Consider the following 16,586-nt stretch of genomic DNA (forward strand, 5'->3'; position numbering starts at 1 on the left):
AAAGGTTAGAAAGGGTACCGTATCCCCGGATAACATGTATGGATAGCGTACACATTCAAAATATATGTCTCAGGAGGCAGGCTCAGACGGTGTTAGGCCCAGTATGGATTGCACGTGATTGCACAAAGGTTAGAAAGGGTACCGTATCCCCGGATAACATGTATGGATAGCGTACACATTCAAAATATATGTCTCAGGAGGCAGGCTCAGACGGTGTTAGGCCCAGTATGGATTGCACGTGATTGCACAAAGGTTAGAAAGGGTACCGTATCCCCGGATAACATGTATGGATAGCGTACACATTCAAAATATATGTCTCAGGAGGCAGGCTCAGACGGTGTCAGGCACAGTATGGATTTGACGGCCCAGATTACACAGCGGAGAAGCAGGGAGAAGTAAAGATTGCAAATGCTGGGGCCCTGCCCAAGCAAGGGGGGCCCACTCGTGGGCGTCGGTACTGGCACTGGGCCCCTCATAGTACAGCGGTGTGTCTGACGGCGGGTGTGCACCACCACCGTCAGAGACACTTGATTGCACAATGAGGGACCCTGTGCCAGTGCCCGCGCCCAAGAGTCGGCCTACCCACCTGTCCAGGGCAACGGCACTCGCACGGTGTCGTGCGCTAGGTGGTGACCCCGGCCATGGGGGGGGAGGCAGCACAGTTAGGGAGTTTTAGAAAGTGGCATATGTTGATGTTGGACATTCAGCTGATGCAAAAGGCGAAATAGGTCAAGTCCCAGGAAAAGGTGGACCAAAGCAAGCCATTTTTCTGTCACCCTATGTGTCATCAGGGGAAGGTGGGACAAAATCCTTGGAAACCCATGCATGGTTCATTTTAATGAAGGTTAGATCATCCACATTTTGGGTTGACAGACGGGTCCTTTTTTCTGTCAGGATTGATCCAGCTGCACTGAAGACTCTTTCCGATAGCACACTTGCAGCTGGGCAAGCGAGCTCCTGTAAGGCATATTGTGCCAATTCAGGCCAGGTGTCCAGTTTAGCGGCCCAATAGTCAAAGGGGAATGACCTGTGTGGGAGAACATCGATATGGGAGGAAAAGTAGTTTGTAACCATGGTTGACAACTGCTGTCTCCTGTCACTTTCCATCGATGCAGTATTACCAGTTGTGTGAGCGGTATTTGAAAAATCAGTCCACAACATTGTCATGAAACCCGTCTCCAACGCCACTTCTGCTGTGTGCACCACGAACACCTCTGCCAAGCTGCCCCCGGCCCGTACGGCTCGTGTGAGAACCATCACCGCTGCTGTGTGCTGGGAATGCCTCAAGCAACCGATTTACCAGAGTTGCTTGTTTATTAGCCAATATTAGGTCAAGGTTCTCCTGTGGCATGATGTTTTGTAATTTGCCTTTATAGCGTGGATCCAGGATGCTGGCCAACCAGCAGTCGTCATCGTTCATCATTTTGGCAATGCAGGGGTCCCTTTTTAGGATCCGCAAGGCATAATCTGACATGTGGGCCAATGTTCCCGGTGTCAATGATGCACTGCGAGTGCTGGTTGGAGGAGCACTTTCTGGCAAATCCACATCCCTCCAGTCATGCACAAACCCTGTACCAGACCTTGCCACGCCAACATTTTCACTTGCCCCACGAGATGCATCCTCCTCCCCTAAGTAATCATCCCCATCATCATCCTCCTCCTCCTCTTCTTCCTCCACCTCGTCCAGGAGAGGTCCCTGAGCAGACAATGGCTGAATGTCATCAAGGATTCCCTCTTCCTCCTCATCAACATTGGCTGCAGACGCCTGCTCCTTAAGGTGCGTCAAAGTTTGCATGAGCAGACGCATAAGTGGGATGCTCATGCTTAGGATGGCGTCGTCTGCGCTTACCAGCCGTGTGCATTCCTCAAAACACTGAAGGACTTTACAGAGGTCTTTCAGCTTCGACCACTGCACACCTGTCAACTCCATGTCTGCTCTCAAAGTGCCTGGCCGTGTATCCTCCCACAAATGCATTATGGCCTGCCTCTGCTCGCACAGCCGCTCCACCATGTGCAGGGTGGAGTTCCACCTTGTTGCAATGTCGATAATGAGGCGGTGGTTGGGAAGGTGGAGCAATCGCTGCAGCTTCTGCATACGAACGGAGTGTACAGGCGACCGGCGGATGTGCGCGCACAGTCTTCGCACCTTCTGGAGCAGGGCTGTTAACTCCGGATAATTTTTGAGGAAGCACTGCACCACCAAGTTCAAGGTGTGAGCCAAGCAAGGTATGTGGCTGAGTTTTGAAAGGGCTATGGCTGCCACAAAATTACGGCCGTTATCACTAACTACCTTGCCTGCCTCAAGATGTACACTGCCCAGCCATGACTCAGTTTGTCGCTTCAAGTACTCGGCCAGCACCTCGGCGGTGTGTCTGTCGCCCAAACACATCATCTGCAACACAGCCTGCTGACGCTTTCCACTAGCTGCTCGATAGGGGGACACATCGTGTGCAACAGTGGCAGCTGCAGATGGAGTGCTCGTACGACTGCGCTCTGTGGACGAGCTTTCACTTCTGGAGGAGGAGGAGGAGAAGGAGGAGGGTGGAACGCCTACAGCCAACTGTTTCCTATACCGTGGGCTAGGCACCACTGTCCCACCACCGCTGTGGACCCTGCATCCACCACATTAACCCAGTGCGCAGTGATGGACACCTAACGGCCCTGGCCATGCCGACTGGACCATGCATCAGTTGTGAGGTGCACCTTTCCGCTCACTGACTGCTTGAGTGCATGGACAATGTGGTCTTTCACATGATGGTGGAGGGCTGGGATGGCTTTGTGAGAGAAGAAGTGGCGACTGGGTAGGTCATAGCGTGGTACTGCATAGGAAATGAGTTCGCGGAAAGCTGTGCTTTCCACCAACCGAAAGGGCATCATCTCAAACGAGATTAGTTTGGCAATGTGGGCGTTCAAACCCAGTGTACGCGGATGAGAGACTGAGTACTTTCTTGACCTACTCATAGTGTCTGGGAGGGTGAGCTGGACTTGAGAGCTGCATATGGTGGAAGTAGCGGTGGACAGGGCGGACTGAGAGAGGGTTGATGATGGTGATGGAGTTGGTGTTCTTTCTGATGGCCTAGAATCAGTCTTTCGTTGATATAACAGTGGGATTCCCCGACTGCTGTGGCCTTGCAACGACACCTCAACATTTGCTGCTGTGCTAACCGGTGGGCTTACAGTGGGGGAAACAATGTAGCGTTGATGACTACCTTCGTTGTGATCAGTTGCACATGTGGCACTTGAGGTTTGGTGTTGTGTCCACGCTTGCAAGTGCATGCTGGTTAAATGTCTAAGCATGCAACTGGTATTCAAATTTTTCAGATTTTTCCCTCGGCTAAAGGTCTTTGCGCACTTCTTACAGATAACCTTGGCCTGATCATGAGGATTTTGTTCAAAAAAGTGCCACACTGCACTCTTCCTACTTTGGCAGACATTTTGCGGCCTAGCACGCTGTGATCTTTTGACCCTCTGGACAAGCTGTCCAGCAACTCTTTTGATATTTGGAACCTGTGTTTGGAGTGCTCCGGGCCTGCCAGATAACAGCTGTTGCGATGTCGATGTCTGCTGTGGATGCTCCTCATCTGAGCTATTGGAAGCAGCACCCTCTTCCCCCAATGGATGCCAATCTGGGTCAACAACTGGGTCATCCATCACCTCCTCTTCTATGTCATGTGCACCTTCCTCTGTGTCACCGTGTATGGTGGTATAGTGTGCGGGAAGGGGCACCTGAGTCTCATCAGGGTCAGAATCTGGCTCTGTACACTGCGAGGACAATGTAGTGCTCTGAGTGAATGTACCAGCAGAATCATCCATCAGCGGCTGTGCATCAGTGCACTCCATGTCAGATTCATCTTGGCCTGGGTAATTCACCATTTCACTTGATAATCCAGGCATGGTATGTGAAAACAGCTCCATGGAGTAATCAGTAGTATGGCCTGCGTCATCCTTCAATCTTGGTTGGGGTGAAGGACACAAGGAAAGGTGTGGTTCATGAACATGAGCCTCCAATAATGACTCAGTGCTTTTACTTTTTACAACTGAAGAAGAGGAGGCGATAGAGCTGGAGGCTGAGTCAGCAATGTAAGACAAAACTTTTTCCTGATGCTCTGGCTTTAAAAGCGGTTTGCCAACTCCTAGAAAACTAAGCGTTCGAGGCCTTATGTAGCCAGACGATGACGCAGGCTCAACACCTCCTGCATTCGGTCCTATTTTGCTCTTGCCACTACCATCAGATCCACCACCAACACCATCATTACCAGCTGCCAACCCCCGCCCAATTCCACGGCCTCTTCCACCAGCCCTCCTTATTTTTGGTAGAAATGTAGACAAAATCCAACAAACTATATAGTATGTAAAACAAGGTACAAGGTGTCTATAGGACAGGGGAGATTTTGAATTTCTGCACACACTTTTGGACACTGGACACTTTTGGATTGTGTGAGGCCCACTGATATCTGAGCGCTATGTGACAGGCTCGATGGCACAGCTGTGACCTAAGTGACTAGAGAATAAGTGAGATTTTGAATCTCTGCACACACTTTTGGACACTGGACACTTTTGGATTGTGTGAGGCCCACTGATATCTGAGCGCTATGTGACAGGCTCAATGGCACAGCTGTGACCTAAGTGACTAGAGAATAAGTGAGATTTTGAATCTCTGCACACACTTTTGGACACTGGACACTTTTGGATTGTGTGAGGCCCACTGATATCTGAGCGCTATGTGACAGGCTCGATGGCACAGCTGTGACCTAAGTGACTAGAGGATAAGTGAGAGTTTGAATCTCTGCACACACTTTTGGACACTGGACACTTTTGGATTGTGTGAGGCCCAATGAATATCTAAGCGCTATGTGACAGGCTCGATGGCACAGCTGTGACCTAAGTGACTAGAGGAGAAGTGAGAGTTTGAATCTCTGCACACACTTTTGGACACTGGACACTTTTGGATTGTGTGAGGCCCAATGAATATCTGAGCGCTATGTGACAGGCTCGATGGCACAGCTGTGACCTAAGTGACTAGAGGATAAGTGAGAGTTTGAATCTCTGCACACACTTTTGGACACTGGACACTTTTGGATTGTGTGAGGCCCAATGAATATCTGAGCGCTATGTGACAGGCTCGATGGCACAGCTGTGACCTAAGTGACTAGAGGATAAGTGAGAGTTTGAATCTCTGCACACACTTTTGGACACTGGACACTTTTGGATTGTGTGAGGTCCAATGAATATCTGAGCGCTATGTGACAGGCTCGATGGCACAGCTGTGACCTAAGTGACTAGAGGATAAGTGAGAGTTTGAATCTCTGCACACACTTTTGGACACTGGACACTTTTGGATTGTGTGAGGCCCAATGAATATCTGAGCGCTATGTGACAGGCTCTATGGCACAGCTGTGACCAAAGTGACTAGAGGATAAGTGAGATTGGATTGCTTTTAAAAAAGCAGTTTGCGGAGCAGTGGGTAAACAGCAATGCCAGCCTGTCAGGAAGCCTTAGAAGGCAGCCCAACAACCAACACCACTGATACACCACTATATAGCCTCCCCTTGCACTGCACACACAGTGACTGGTGTGTTGTGCAGGCCAAATCGCTAGCAGCAGAAGCAGTTTTTTGGTCTTCTTCCCTGCCTAACGCTCTCCCTACAGAATCAGCAGCAACCTCTCCCTATGCTAAGATCGGCAGAAGTAAGATGGCGGTCGGCGTGCACGCCCTTTTATACCCCCTGTGACGCCCACCAAAGCAAGCCAATCACTTGCATGCCCTTCTGAAAGATGGTGGTGACCCGTGCCTATGTCATCACGTTGCCCACAGTGTCCGTGGATCCTGATTGGCTGAAAAAGAGCGCAAAACAAACTTTTGAAACGTGACTTTGGCGCGTAAGTCGCCGACCTCGTGGCCGACCTCATCCTAGGGTCGGGTTTCGTTTCATGAAACCCGACTTTGCCAAAAGTCGGCGACTTTTGAATTTTTTCGACCCGTTTCGCTCAACTCTATCCATGACGTTTGTCATTGGTGGAGAGTTGGCAAATCCCTATACACTTCGAAATAGTCTGATTTTGCCAACGTTCTATGAATAACAAACTTTACACAATTAGGCTTGGGACGCATACAAATACAAAAGATTTCTACAGTCTTTGATGTTGTAAACATTTCACACATTGACTTACTTGATAATACTTTCTGGAATCTGCACATATTCCATTGGGATCAATTCCCTAAGCTCAGCTAGACTGGATACGTACTTTATCTTGCTGCTGAACTTGGAGCTGATAGAAAAGGATGTTAAGTATAAATTAATATATTAGGTATTACAATATTAATGTGACTTTGATGCTATATTCACACGACTGTATTTTGGGTCCCAGTACTATGCATGGAAAAACCTCACACAAAAAGCACTAGGACCAATGTTATTCAATAAGACTATTAAAATGACCTTTTTTGTGCACATAGACCGAATGTCCGCATGACAAAATTGGAGCATGTCTTTAAAGGGAATCTGTCACCCCTTTTTTGAAATATCATATAATGATATCATTCAATTGTGTGTCACATAAGGATTCTCTTAGTACTTTTGCTTCCCCCTGACCCTGCACTTTCATGCATAAATACCTTGTTTATATCGGTTCAGATGTATGTAAACTGCCGCGGTCCGGTCCGCTGGGCGGGGCTTATTCAACTGCTCCCCCCCTCCCTGTCTTGCTCTACGCATTTCTTCTTGTGTAGAGCAAGACAGGGAGGGGGGAGCAGTTGAATAAGCCCCGCCCATTGGACCGGACCGTGGCAGTTTACATACTCTGCGGCACTATCCACGCCGCGCTGCAGTAGCAGCGTTTTGTGCGTTCGCAATTGCGACGCTATTCACACGGTTGTCACGGTAGGTCTAGTCGGATGTAGTACCGCCATCTTGGGCTACTCCTGTGATCCTTTACCGCGTGTGTTTCGCTGAGCTCCTGTGATTCTAACAGGCTCAGCGTTATTGTGCTTTTCCTTTTGTTGTTGCAGCTCTGTGAGTTCAACAGAGATTGCTCTGTGCACCTGGGTGTCGTCTAAACCCTGTGCACACTACCGCCTTATTGCTCTGTCACCATCTAGCTGCGGTTTTTCCATCTCCCGCCCGGTGGACCCCGGGCGGCGAAAGCACTTTATTTATATTTTTATTTAGTGCGTTCCGCCATTCCTAACAATGATATCTCAAAAAGGGGTGACAGATTCCCTTTAACATATTTCAGATGAGACTCACACATTCAAATCTATGGATGTGCAAAAAAAATCAGATCCCATATGGATCAACCATATAGATCCAATTTTTAGGAATACATTGCAATTCTTATCATAGGAAATTGTTTTTGGCCTTACAAGATTTTGGAGTGTGTCTATGGGGACATTTGCCCATTTATCCCTAATTTGTGGGGAGAGGTGGCAATAAGGTGTGGGGAGTGTTGGCACTGATGTTGAATGAGAAGGCCTGACTTGTAATCTCTATTCTTGTTCAATCTAAACGTGTTCAATGGAGTTGAGAACAGATTGGGTAATTGAAAATTATGGGAGACCAGAGACCAGGCCTATGTGCTGTCCATTCATGTTCCAACACACTAAACTCACCCAACCATGTCATGCAAAGCAGCAATAGGAAATTGTATTTCTCAACAATATTTAATTAAACTACGGTAATTGAAAGGTGTAAAATTATGTAAAATTAGATGCCTTAAGAAACTAGAACCTACTTTAAGGTACATTTATTACATATGTAAGTTGGATATGCCAGATAAGCCTTTTCTTTTTTTACAGTGGGTACAGAAAGTATTCACACCACTTTAACCCCTTACTGCCAGCTGATGGAATAGAATGTTTTAAACAGCTGACATGTGCCCACAATAGGCGCAAGTGGAATCACGATCCGTCCGTGTCTATTAACTAGCTAAAACCCGCTGTCAAACGTTGACAGCGGACATTTAACTAGAGCTTCCGGAGTGCGGCCGGAAATACGCGCATCGTCACGTGATCGGGGGTCAGCGATGCGTTGCCATAACAACCTGAGGTCTCCTCGAGACCTCTATGGTTGTTGATGGCAGATTGCTATGACAGCCACCCTGTGGTTGGCGTTCATAGCAATGCTGTAATTCAACTACATAGAGGCGATCGAGCTATGGCAGCTTCTAACCTCCTATGGAGGCTATTGAAGCATGTCAAAAGTAAAGAAAAATGTGTTTAAAATTTTTAAAAAATAAAAAAAACATAAAAGTTTAAATCTACCCCCTTTCGCCCCAATCAAAATAAAACAATAAGAAAAATCAAACCTACACATATTTGGTATCGCCACACTCAAAATTGCCCGATCTATCAATAAAAAAAGGATTAACCTAATCGCTAAACGGCGTAGCAAGAAAAAAAATCAAAACGCCAGAATTATGTTTTTGTTGGTCGCCGCAACATTGCATTAAAATGCAATAACGGGCGATCAAAAGAACGTATCTGCACAGATGTGGTATCATTAAAAACGTCAGCTCGGCACACAAAAAATAAGCCCTCACCCAACCTGAGATCACGAAAAATGGACACTTTATGGTCTCGGAAAATGGCGCAATTTTTTTTTTTAGCAAACTTTGGATTTTTTTTTTCAACACTTAGATAAAAGAGAACCTAGACATGTTTGGTGTCTATGAACTCGTAATGACCTGGAGGTCAGTTTTAGCATTTAGTGAACCTAGCAAAAAATCCAAACAAAAAACAAGTTTTTTTTTCCCATTTTCGAGTACACTACATAGTAAAACCAATGATGTCATTCAAAAGTAAAACTCGTCCCACAAAAAATAAGCTCTCACATGGCCTTACTGACTGAAAAATAAAAAAGTTATGGCTCTGGGAAGAAGGGGAACGAAAAACGAAAAAAAAAATAAAGCTCTGGTCATGAAGGGGTTACATTTTTCACTCTTTGTTTCATTGCAGCCATTTGGTAAATTCAAAACAGTTCATTTTTTTCTCACTGATGTACACTCTGCACCCCATCTTGACTGAAAAAAACAGAAATGTAGATATTTTTGCAAATTTATTAAAAAAGAAAAACTGAAATATAACATGGTCATAAGTATTCAGACCCTTTGCTCAGTATTTAGTAGAAGTACACTTTTGAGCTAGTATAGACATGAGTCTTCTTGGAAATGATGTGAAAAGTTTTTGATACCTGGATTTGGGTATCCTCTGTCATTCTTCCTTGCAGATCCTCTCCAGTTCCATCAGGTTGGATGGTGAACGTTGGTGGACAGCCATTTTCAGGTCTCTCCAGAGATGCTCAATTGGGTATAGGTCAGGATTCTAACTGGGCCAGTCAAGAATGGTCATAGAATTGTTCTGAAGCAATTCCTTTGTTATTTTAGCTCTGTGTTTAGGGTCATTGTCTTGTTGGAAGGTGACCCTTCGGCCAAGTCTGAGGTCCAGAGCACTCTGGAAGAGGTTTTCATCCAGGATAGCTCTGTACTTGGCCTCATTCATGTTTCCTTCAATTGCAACCAGTCATCCTCCCCCTGCAGCTGAAAAACACCCCCATAGCATGATGCTGCCACCACCATGTTTCACTGTTGAGATTGTATTGGGCAGGTGATAAGCAGTGCCTAGTTTTCTCCACACATACCGCTTAGAATTATCACCAAAAAGTTCTGTCTTCGTCTCATCAGACCAGAGAATCTTATTTCTCATAGTCTGGGAGTGCTTCATGTGTTTTTTAGCAAACTCTATGCAGGCTTTCATATGTCTTGCACTGAGGAGAGACTTCCGTCAGGCTACTCTGACATAAAAGCCCGACTGGTGGAGGGCTGCAATGATAGTTGAGTTTGTGGAACTTTCTCCCATCTCCCTACTGCATCTGTGGAGCTCAGCCAGTGATCTTGGGGTTCTTCTTTACCTCTCTCAGCAAGGCTCTTCTCCCATGATTGCTCAAGTTTGCTGGACGGCCAGATCTAGGAAGACTTCTGGTGGTCCCAAACTTCTTCCATTTAAGGATTCTGGAGGCCACTGTGGTCTTAGGAACCTTGAGTACTGCAGAAATTCTGTTGTAACCTTGGCCAGATCTGTCCCCTGCCACAATTCTGTCTCTGATCTCCTTGGCCATTTCCTTTGACCTCATGATTCTCATTTGGTCTGACATGCAATGTGAGCTGTGAGGTCTTATATAGACAGGTGTGTGCCTTTATAAATCAAGTCCTATCAGTTTAATTAAACACAGTTGGACTCCAATGAAGGAGTAGAACCATCTCAAGGAGGATCACAAGGAAATGGACATGTGACTTAAATATGAGTGTCTGAGCAAAGGGTCTGAATACTTATGACCATGTGATATTTCAGTTTTTTCTTTTTTAATAAATGTGCAAATTTCTACATTTGTTTTTTACAGTCAAGATGGGGTGTAGAGTGTACATTAGTAAGAAAAAATGAACTTTTTTGAATTTACCAAATGGCTGCAATGAAATAAAGAGTGAAGAATGTAAAGGGGTCTGAATACTTTGCGTACCCACTGTATAGCTATTTATCTCCCACAGGATTTAATGAAAGCAGGGCAATGCATGGCAACTTTATTTCCATGATAGGGGAAATGAAACAAATGTTCATGAGACTGAACTCAATCTGTGGATTACTGCACAAGATGATGCTAAGTATAATAGGTAAGAATGATATACTATGTCACAATTCATATTTACCTTATAAAAGGACGTGTCACAGCTAATATAGTTCTGATAAACCAAGATGGATGAACAATGATGAATGACTTTAAGTTCTTCCTTAGTCTGTGATAAGACATAACGTAGGTAATCCATTCATGAAAGCCATCAAGCATAATTTACAAATAGTCATAGCAGAGCATGCAATTACTGTGTAGCCTTGAGAAAATCAGTTTGAGATAGTTACTAGTCATGAGTGAACATGCTTGGATAAGGTATTAACCAAGCATGATCTTGTGCTAGACAGGTGTCTTCATCGTGCTTGAAAAATATATTCGAGTCCCTGTCGATGCATGTGTCACAGTTTGCCTGTTTGTTAGGGAATCCGTGCATGTGTTGTGGTTGTTGAACAGCTGCGAGACATACAGGCATGGGGATTGGAACATATTTTATTGCCGAAGACACCCGGTTAGCACAAGAACATGCGCGGATAACACCTTATTCAAGCACGTTCGCTCATCACTAATAGTTACATCTTGAACATATCATATAGGTAGAAAAACTGACTTAAAAGAGTAGTCCAGTGAAAACAAGTTAAAGGGGTATCTGGGACTTTATAAAAAACATAAAATGTACCTAAGCTCTAACAGGCAGGTAATTGCAACCTTCCTGCCTGTTGTGTCCAGTACTGTTCTTCCCCAGCACAGAGTGGTCACAGACCACTCCTGCAGGGGATTCAGAGGCCTCTGAGGATGTCACGTCAACTCTGGAGGCCTTTTCTCCACTGTGTCGAATGGGTGGGACTTCCAACATCATTCTGATTGACAGCCGGATCCCGGCTGCCTAACTGGTGGAGCCAGCTGTCAATCAGAATTATGTCAAAGTCACACCCCGTCATGTCAACAGAGATAGCTGAATTCCCAGCAGGAGCGGAATGTGACCGCTGTGTGCCAGGGAAGAACGGCACCGAGCACAAAGGCAGGTAAGTTGCATTTACCTGCCTGCTAGCGTTTAGGAACATTTTTTACATTTTATAAACCCTTTTATATACCCTTTAATACCTTTCTGAAGGATAGGTGATAACTTACTGAATGGTAGGTGTCTCACCACTGGGATCTTCATTGTTCAGTAAATCGGCAAACTTTTTTTCCCAATAGAGAGCTTTTATCACTGTTACAAAATAGTGTGGCAGGTTGGATGCCCAAATGCCATTCCATTCATTCTTTATGGGGCTGCCGGAAAAAGCCTATCACATTGTTTGGCAGGCCCAAATGGAAAGAATCAAGTGCACATAGCACATGCGCGCACTGCTGCTCCACTCTGACGGGGATAGAAATTCCTTGTTCTGCCAATTGAAGTGGTCAGACACCCACCGATCAGCAAGTTATCTCACCAATCTGGTGATAAATGATAACTTGTTTTCCTCTGATGACCCCTTTAATTTGCAAATTGTCAACGTACCGTCTATCTATCATTTGATAACACTTCTTCATCCATCCAAGTCCTGGCATTTTTCTTCTTGGCGTGGCTCCATTTAGGTAGACAATCATGTAGTCCTCAGCTACCATGAGTTCTAATGTACTTATCACATATCTGAAATGAGAGAAAATACAGCAACATACACTATTTACATATATATCAGTGGATGGCTTCATAAACTCATGACAATATCAGCTGTTTGCAAGCCATGGCCAGCTAAATCATGACCAGGTTCCCAAGAAAGTTTTTTATTAGTTAGAGGATCTCACTATGTGTAATAGGGGGGAAACACATTATAATGTTCATAAGCCATTAAATGAATTATGGAAAGGGATAGTGATTATGACACAACCTATTTAACTCTTTATTTTGTGTTTCTTTGGTTTAAACCAAAATAGAATCCAAAAAGAAAAACAGTATGTGCTGTATTTAGCATCTGTTTTGTCCCACAAAAAAAAATATTAAAAAAAACTGCACCAAACTTTACTGCGTGAGACTACAAAAATGAGTCTTCGTGCACTTGTGCGTGGGGATGATGTCATGATTTGTTTATCTATTGGGACCACCTTAGTATCACTACGATCAAATATCACTGTGGCCAAACTTTCCAAATGTGGCCATGTTGAGAAGAAGAAGAAGCAGAATCAGATTTTTTAAGGTACTGTTATCTATAAGTATCTTTTTATTCATGCTAAATTTTTTATTTCAATGTTTTAATGGTTCCAGAAAATCAGCTTAAGTTTAGTTTCCTTGTGTAATGTTCAAATTTTTATTAATATGTGTCAACTAGGGATGAGCGAGTACTGAAGTATTCGGACTCGCTATACTCACACCGAGTATACCCTAATATTCGGGTATTCGGTACGAATAGCGAGTCCAATGGAAGTCAATGGAAAATGCGAGTAATTGTCTGCTGGACCCTACAAAGCGGTCTGGGGGTTGAGGAAAAGGCTAAAAAATGTGCAAATGTTAAAAACTGTATGCTGTAAACAAATGTATATAACATGGGGGCACCTGGACAGGGGCTGCACGATTGTTTTTACACCACTGCTTCACTAGAATGTACAAACACTATTTGAAGTCCTGTGTTTTTTTTCAGGAAGAGGAGGACTCGTACGCCACTTACGCAGTGCCAGTGATATATCAGAAGTGCCGTAAGAGTGACTGATGATGGAGGCGATCTTCTGACAGCTAAGTGTGTAAGTGGTGTAAGGAGAGCAATCTGCCCTAGGGGCTGTGTTATGGTTAATGCAGGAAGAAGCCACCCATCATCATCATCATCACAAGGGATTCACAATTATAAAGCTTGGACTACCGTCCTTGTTGTGCCACTGCCCAATGTGTAGGCATAGATTTAGTGTCTTCAAAACATTAGCCCTAGGGGCTGTATCATGGTTGATGAAGGAAGCAAGGCAGGTCTGAAGGGGCAAATCATTATGATAAAGCCAGGACTACTAGCATAGAGGTGGCCGGGCCCAGTGTCCAGGCATAACAATACTGTCTCCAAAAATTAGCCCAATGGGCTGTATCATGGTTGATGAAGGAAGCAAGGGAGGTCTGAAGGGCCAAACAATTATGATGAAGCTAGGACTACTAGCATAGAGGTGGCAGTGCCCAGTGACCAGTCATAGCCATAGTGTCTCCAAAGATTAGCCCAAGGGGCATGATACCATGGTTGATGAGGGAAGAAGGGTCTCACTCTCATCACAAGTGCCTCCGATGGGAAATATTAATTAACGTAACATTGTTTTTAGCCTATTGACCATGAGGTACATGTGTCAGAAGCAGGTTTTGAAAGCGTGTAAGAAGAAGAAAAGGGGCTGGTATGGGAAGGGATGGATGTGATCACCAATTAAAAAAAAAACGTGTTGGATGACTTTAGGTTGGGATACTGTCATCTGGAGGGCTTAAATACTGTTGCAAAATCCAATCCTTGTTAAATTTTATCAGAGTCAGCCTGTCTGCATTCTCTGTTGTCAACCGTGTGCGTGTATCTGTGATGATTGCCCCACCACCACTGAAAACACGCTCTGACATAACACTAGCAGCTGGGCAGGCCAGCACCTCCAAGGCACAGAAGGAGAGGTCGGGCCAACTATGCAGCTTGGATACCCAGTAATTAAACGGTACAGAAGTGTCAGGAAGGACGCAGGTATGGTCACTTAGATAGTTGTTGACATCTTGTTCAACTTCTCCCTCCTTGACATTGCTACTGTTCCAGCTAGTCCTTGGTGATGAGCCGGTTTATTGAAGAGAGCCCAGTTTGTGGACATTTTATCATCACCTCTTTTGGACCTGCTTGGTGTATCTCTCCCCATTAATGCATGCTGTTGCACAGAGCTGGTATCTCTGCTAGCAGTGGTGTCTGAGGGTGCTGTTGCCATCAAATGATCGACAACGGCCTTCTTGAAGGATTCCATTGTGAAACCCCTTGGTGACTGCAACAGTAGTGAAGGAAATTTGTCCTTGTACCGTGGATCTAGAAAGGTGGCCAACCAGTACAGGTTGCTATTGAAAATGTGGATTACGCGAGGGTCTTGGCACAGACAGTCAGATATGAAGTGTGCCATGTGTGCCAAGCTGCAAAGAGGCAAATGTTCTGTGACCCCTGAAGGAGGAACAATACCCATCCTCTCCTCCTCCACCTCCTCCTCTTCAGCCCACCCATGCTGGACAGACTTGAAGCTGGGGATGGGATTCCCCTCTTTAGCATGAGGTGTCCCCTCGGTACCACTTAAAAAGAAGTCGTCTCCCTCCTAATTTTCATCATCATCTTCATCCCCCAATGTTACCTGATGATATTGGCTGGGCTGGGTAGGATCACCCATTGTGAAATCATGCTCCATACCCAGCTGCTGGGCATGCAAAGATTCCATTTTTTGATTCTGCATCGATTTTTTTCAGCAGACATAGCATAGGGATGGTTACGCTGATAATAGCCTGATCACCGCTCACAAGCTTGGTGCAGTACTCAAAGTTATCAAGCACCTCACAAATATCAGCGATCCACACCCACTCGACAGTTGTTATGTGTCTTGGCTGAGTCTCAGTGTGACGGGCATGTTTAAGCTGGTATTCAGAAAGTGCCCTCTGCTGCTCAGTTACCCTTGCCAACATATGATATGTTGAGTTCCACCGTGTTGGCATGTCGCAAATGAGTCTGTGGTTTGACAAATTAAATTGCTTTTGAAGCGCTGCAAGACCGGCAACAGCGGTTGAGGAATGGCGGAAATGGGTGCAAATACGGCGCACCTTCTCAAGTAGGTACGGCAAGTCAGGGTATGTTTCTGCACCACTAGGTTCAGCACATGAGCCATGCATGGCACGTGTACCAGCTTCCCAAGCTTTAAAGCCGCCACCAGGTTACGCCCATTATCACAGACAACCAGACTAGGTTGGAGTTGCAGTGGAGAGAGCCACTGATCGGTTTGTTGTTTTATTCCTTGCCACAGATATGCTGCAGTGTGTGGTGTTTCACCTATGCAGATCAGCTTCAGCAGAGCGTTTTGCCGCTTTGCCGATGCGCTGTTGCACAGCTCCCAACTTGGGAGTGATGTGGAGGGTAATTCAGCATAGGATGATGAGGCGGAGGAGGAAGAAGAGGGGAGACTGGATGTATATGATGAGGCGGAAACCCTGATTGAGGTTGGGCCCGCTATTCGTGGCGTGGGTAGGATATGTATTGATGGTCCAGTTTAAGACTTTGTCCCACTCTCCACCAGGTTGAGCCAGTGTGCCATGACAGAGATGTATCGTCCCTGGCCACAAGTACTTGTCCACGTGTCTGTGGTAAGATGGACCTTCCCGGTTACGGCGTTAGTGAGAGCCCGCTTTAGATTGTTTAAGACATGCTGGTGTAACGCGGGGACGGCACACCGGGAAAAATAGTGCTGGCTGGGAACCGAGTATCGTGGGGCAGCCACAGCCAAAAGATCACAGAAAGACTGTGTCTCCACAATCCTAGACGGCAACATTTCCATGGCTAGCAATTTGGCAATGTGCGTATTCAGCATTTGTGCTTGTGGGTGTGTGGCTTGGTATTTACGTGTCCTTTCATACATCTGGGGAACGGACAATTGGACGCTTTCCTGGGACAAACAAGTGGATGAGCTTGTTGTGGCCTGTGACTGTGCAACCGCAGCTTGTGAGCAAGAGGTATCATGATCACCTGCTTCCTGCCCAGCAGATTGGAAAGGACGTATCACAGGCAACATGGCAGTGGTTTGACCCGCAGTCGCAGACACTGATTTGGTACCCTGTTGTTCAGCCCACCGACTAGGGTGCTTGGCTGCCATGTGTTTCCGCATACTGGTGGTGCTTTGGTTGCCTTTGCCCTGGCCTCTGCTCAGCTTCCTATGGCAGATTCTACAGATGACAGCATTTGGTTCAGAAGGACTATCGGAAAAAAATTTCCAGATAGCGGCTGAATGCACCCTTGCCTTGACTTG

At 45.7% G+C, this 16,586-nt stretch overlaps 1 protein-coding gene across 11 annotated transcripts in view; it reads right to left on the reverse strand.

Moving 5' to 3' along the window:
- PRUNE2 (prune homolog 2 with BCH domain) overlaps positions 1–16,586 on the reverse strand; it is a 289,573-nt gene that overhangs the window by 36,020 nt on the left and 236,967 nt on the right. For all 11 annotated transcript variants that reach the window (XR_012220026.1, XR_012220025.1, XM_073543795.1 and 8 more), the window contains 3 exons: positions 12,121–12,252; positions 10,699–10,785; positions 6,172–6,270 (listed from right to left, as the gene is read on the reverse strand). Coding sequence is in view for 9 of the 11 variants with exons in the window: in XM_073543795.1 (XP_073399896.1) it covers positions 6,172–6,270; positions 10,699–10,785; positions 12,121–12,252 (318 nt within the window). In the remaining 2 variants the exon portion in view is untranslated. The remainder of the gene's footprint in view (positions 1–6,171; positions 6,271–10,698; positions 10,786–12,120; positions 12,253–16,586) is intronic.

The sequence above is a fragment of the Dendrobates tinctorius genome, unplaced genomic scaffold (genome assembly GCF_039654945.1).
Source record: "Dendrobates tinctorius isolate UK_male_01 unplaced genomic scaffold, ASM3965494v1 ptg000134l, whole genome shotgun sequence".
Lineage (NCBI taxonomy): Eukaryota > Metazoa > Chordata > Amphibia > Anura > Dendrobatidae > Dendrobates > Dendrobates tinctorius.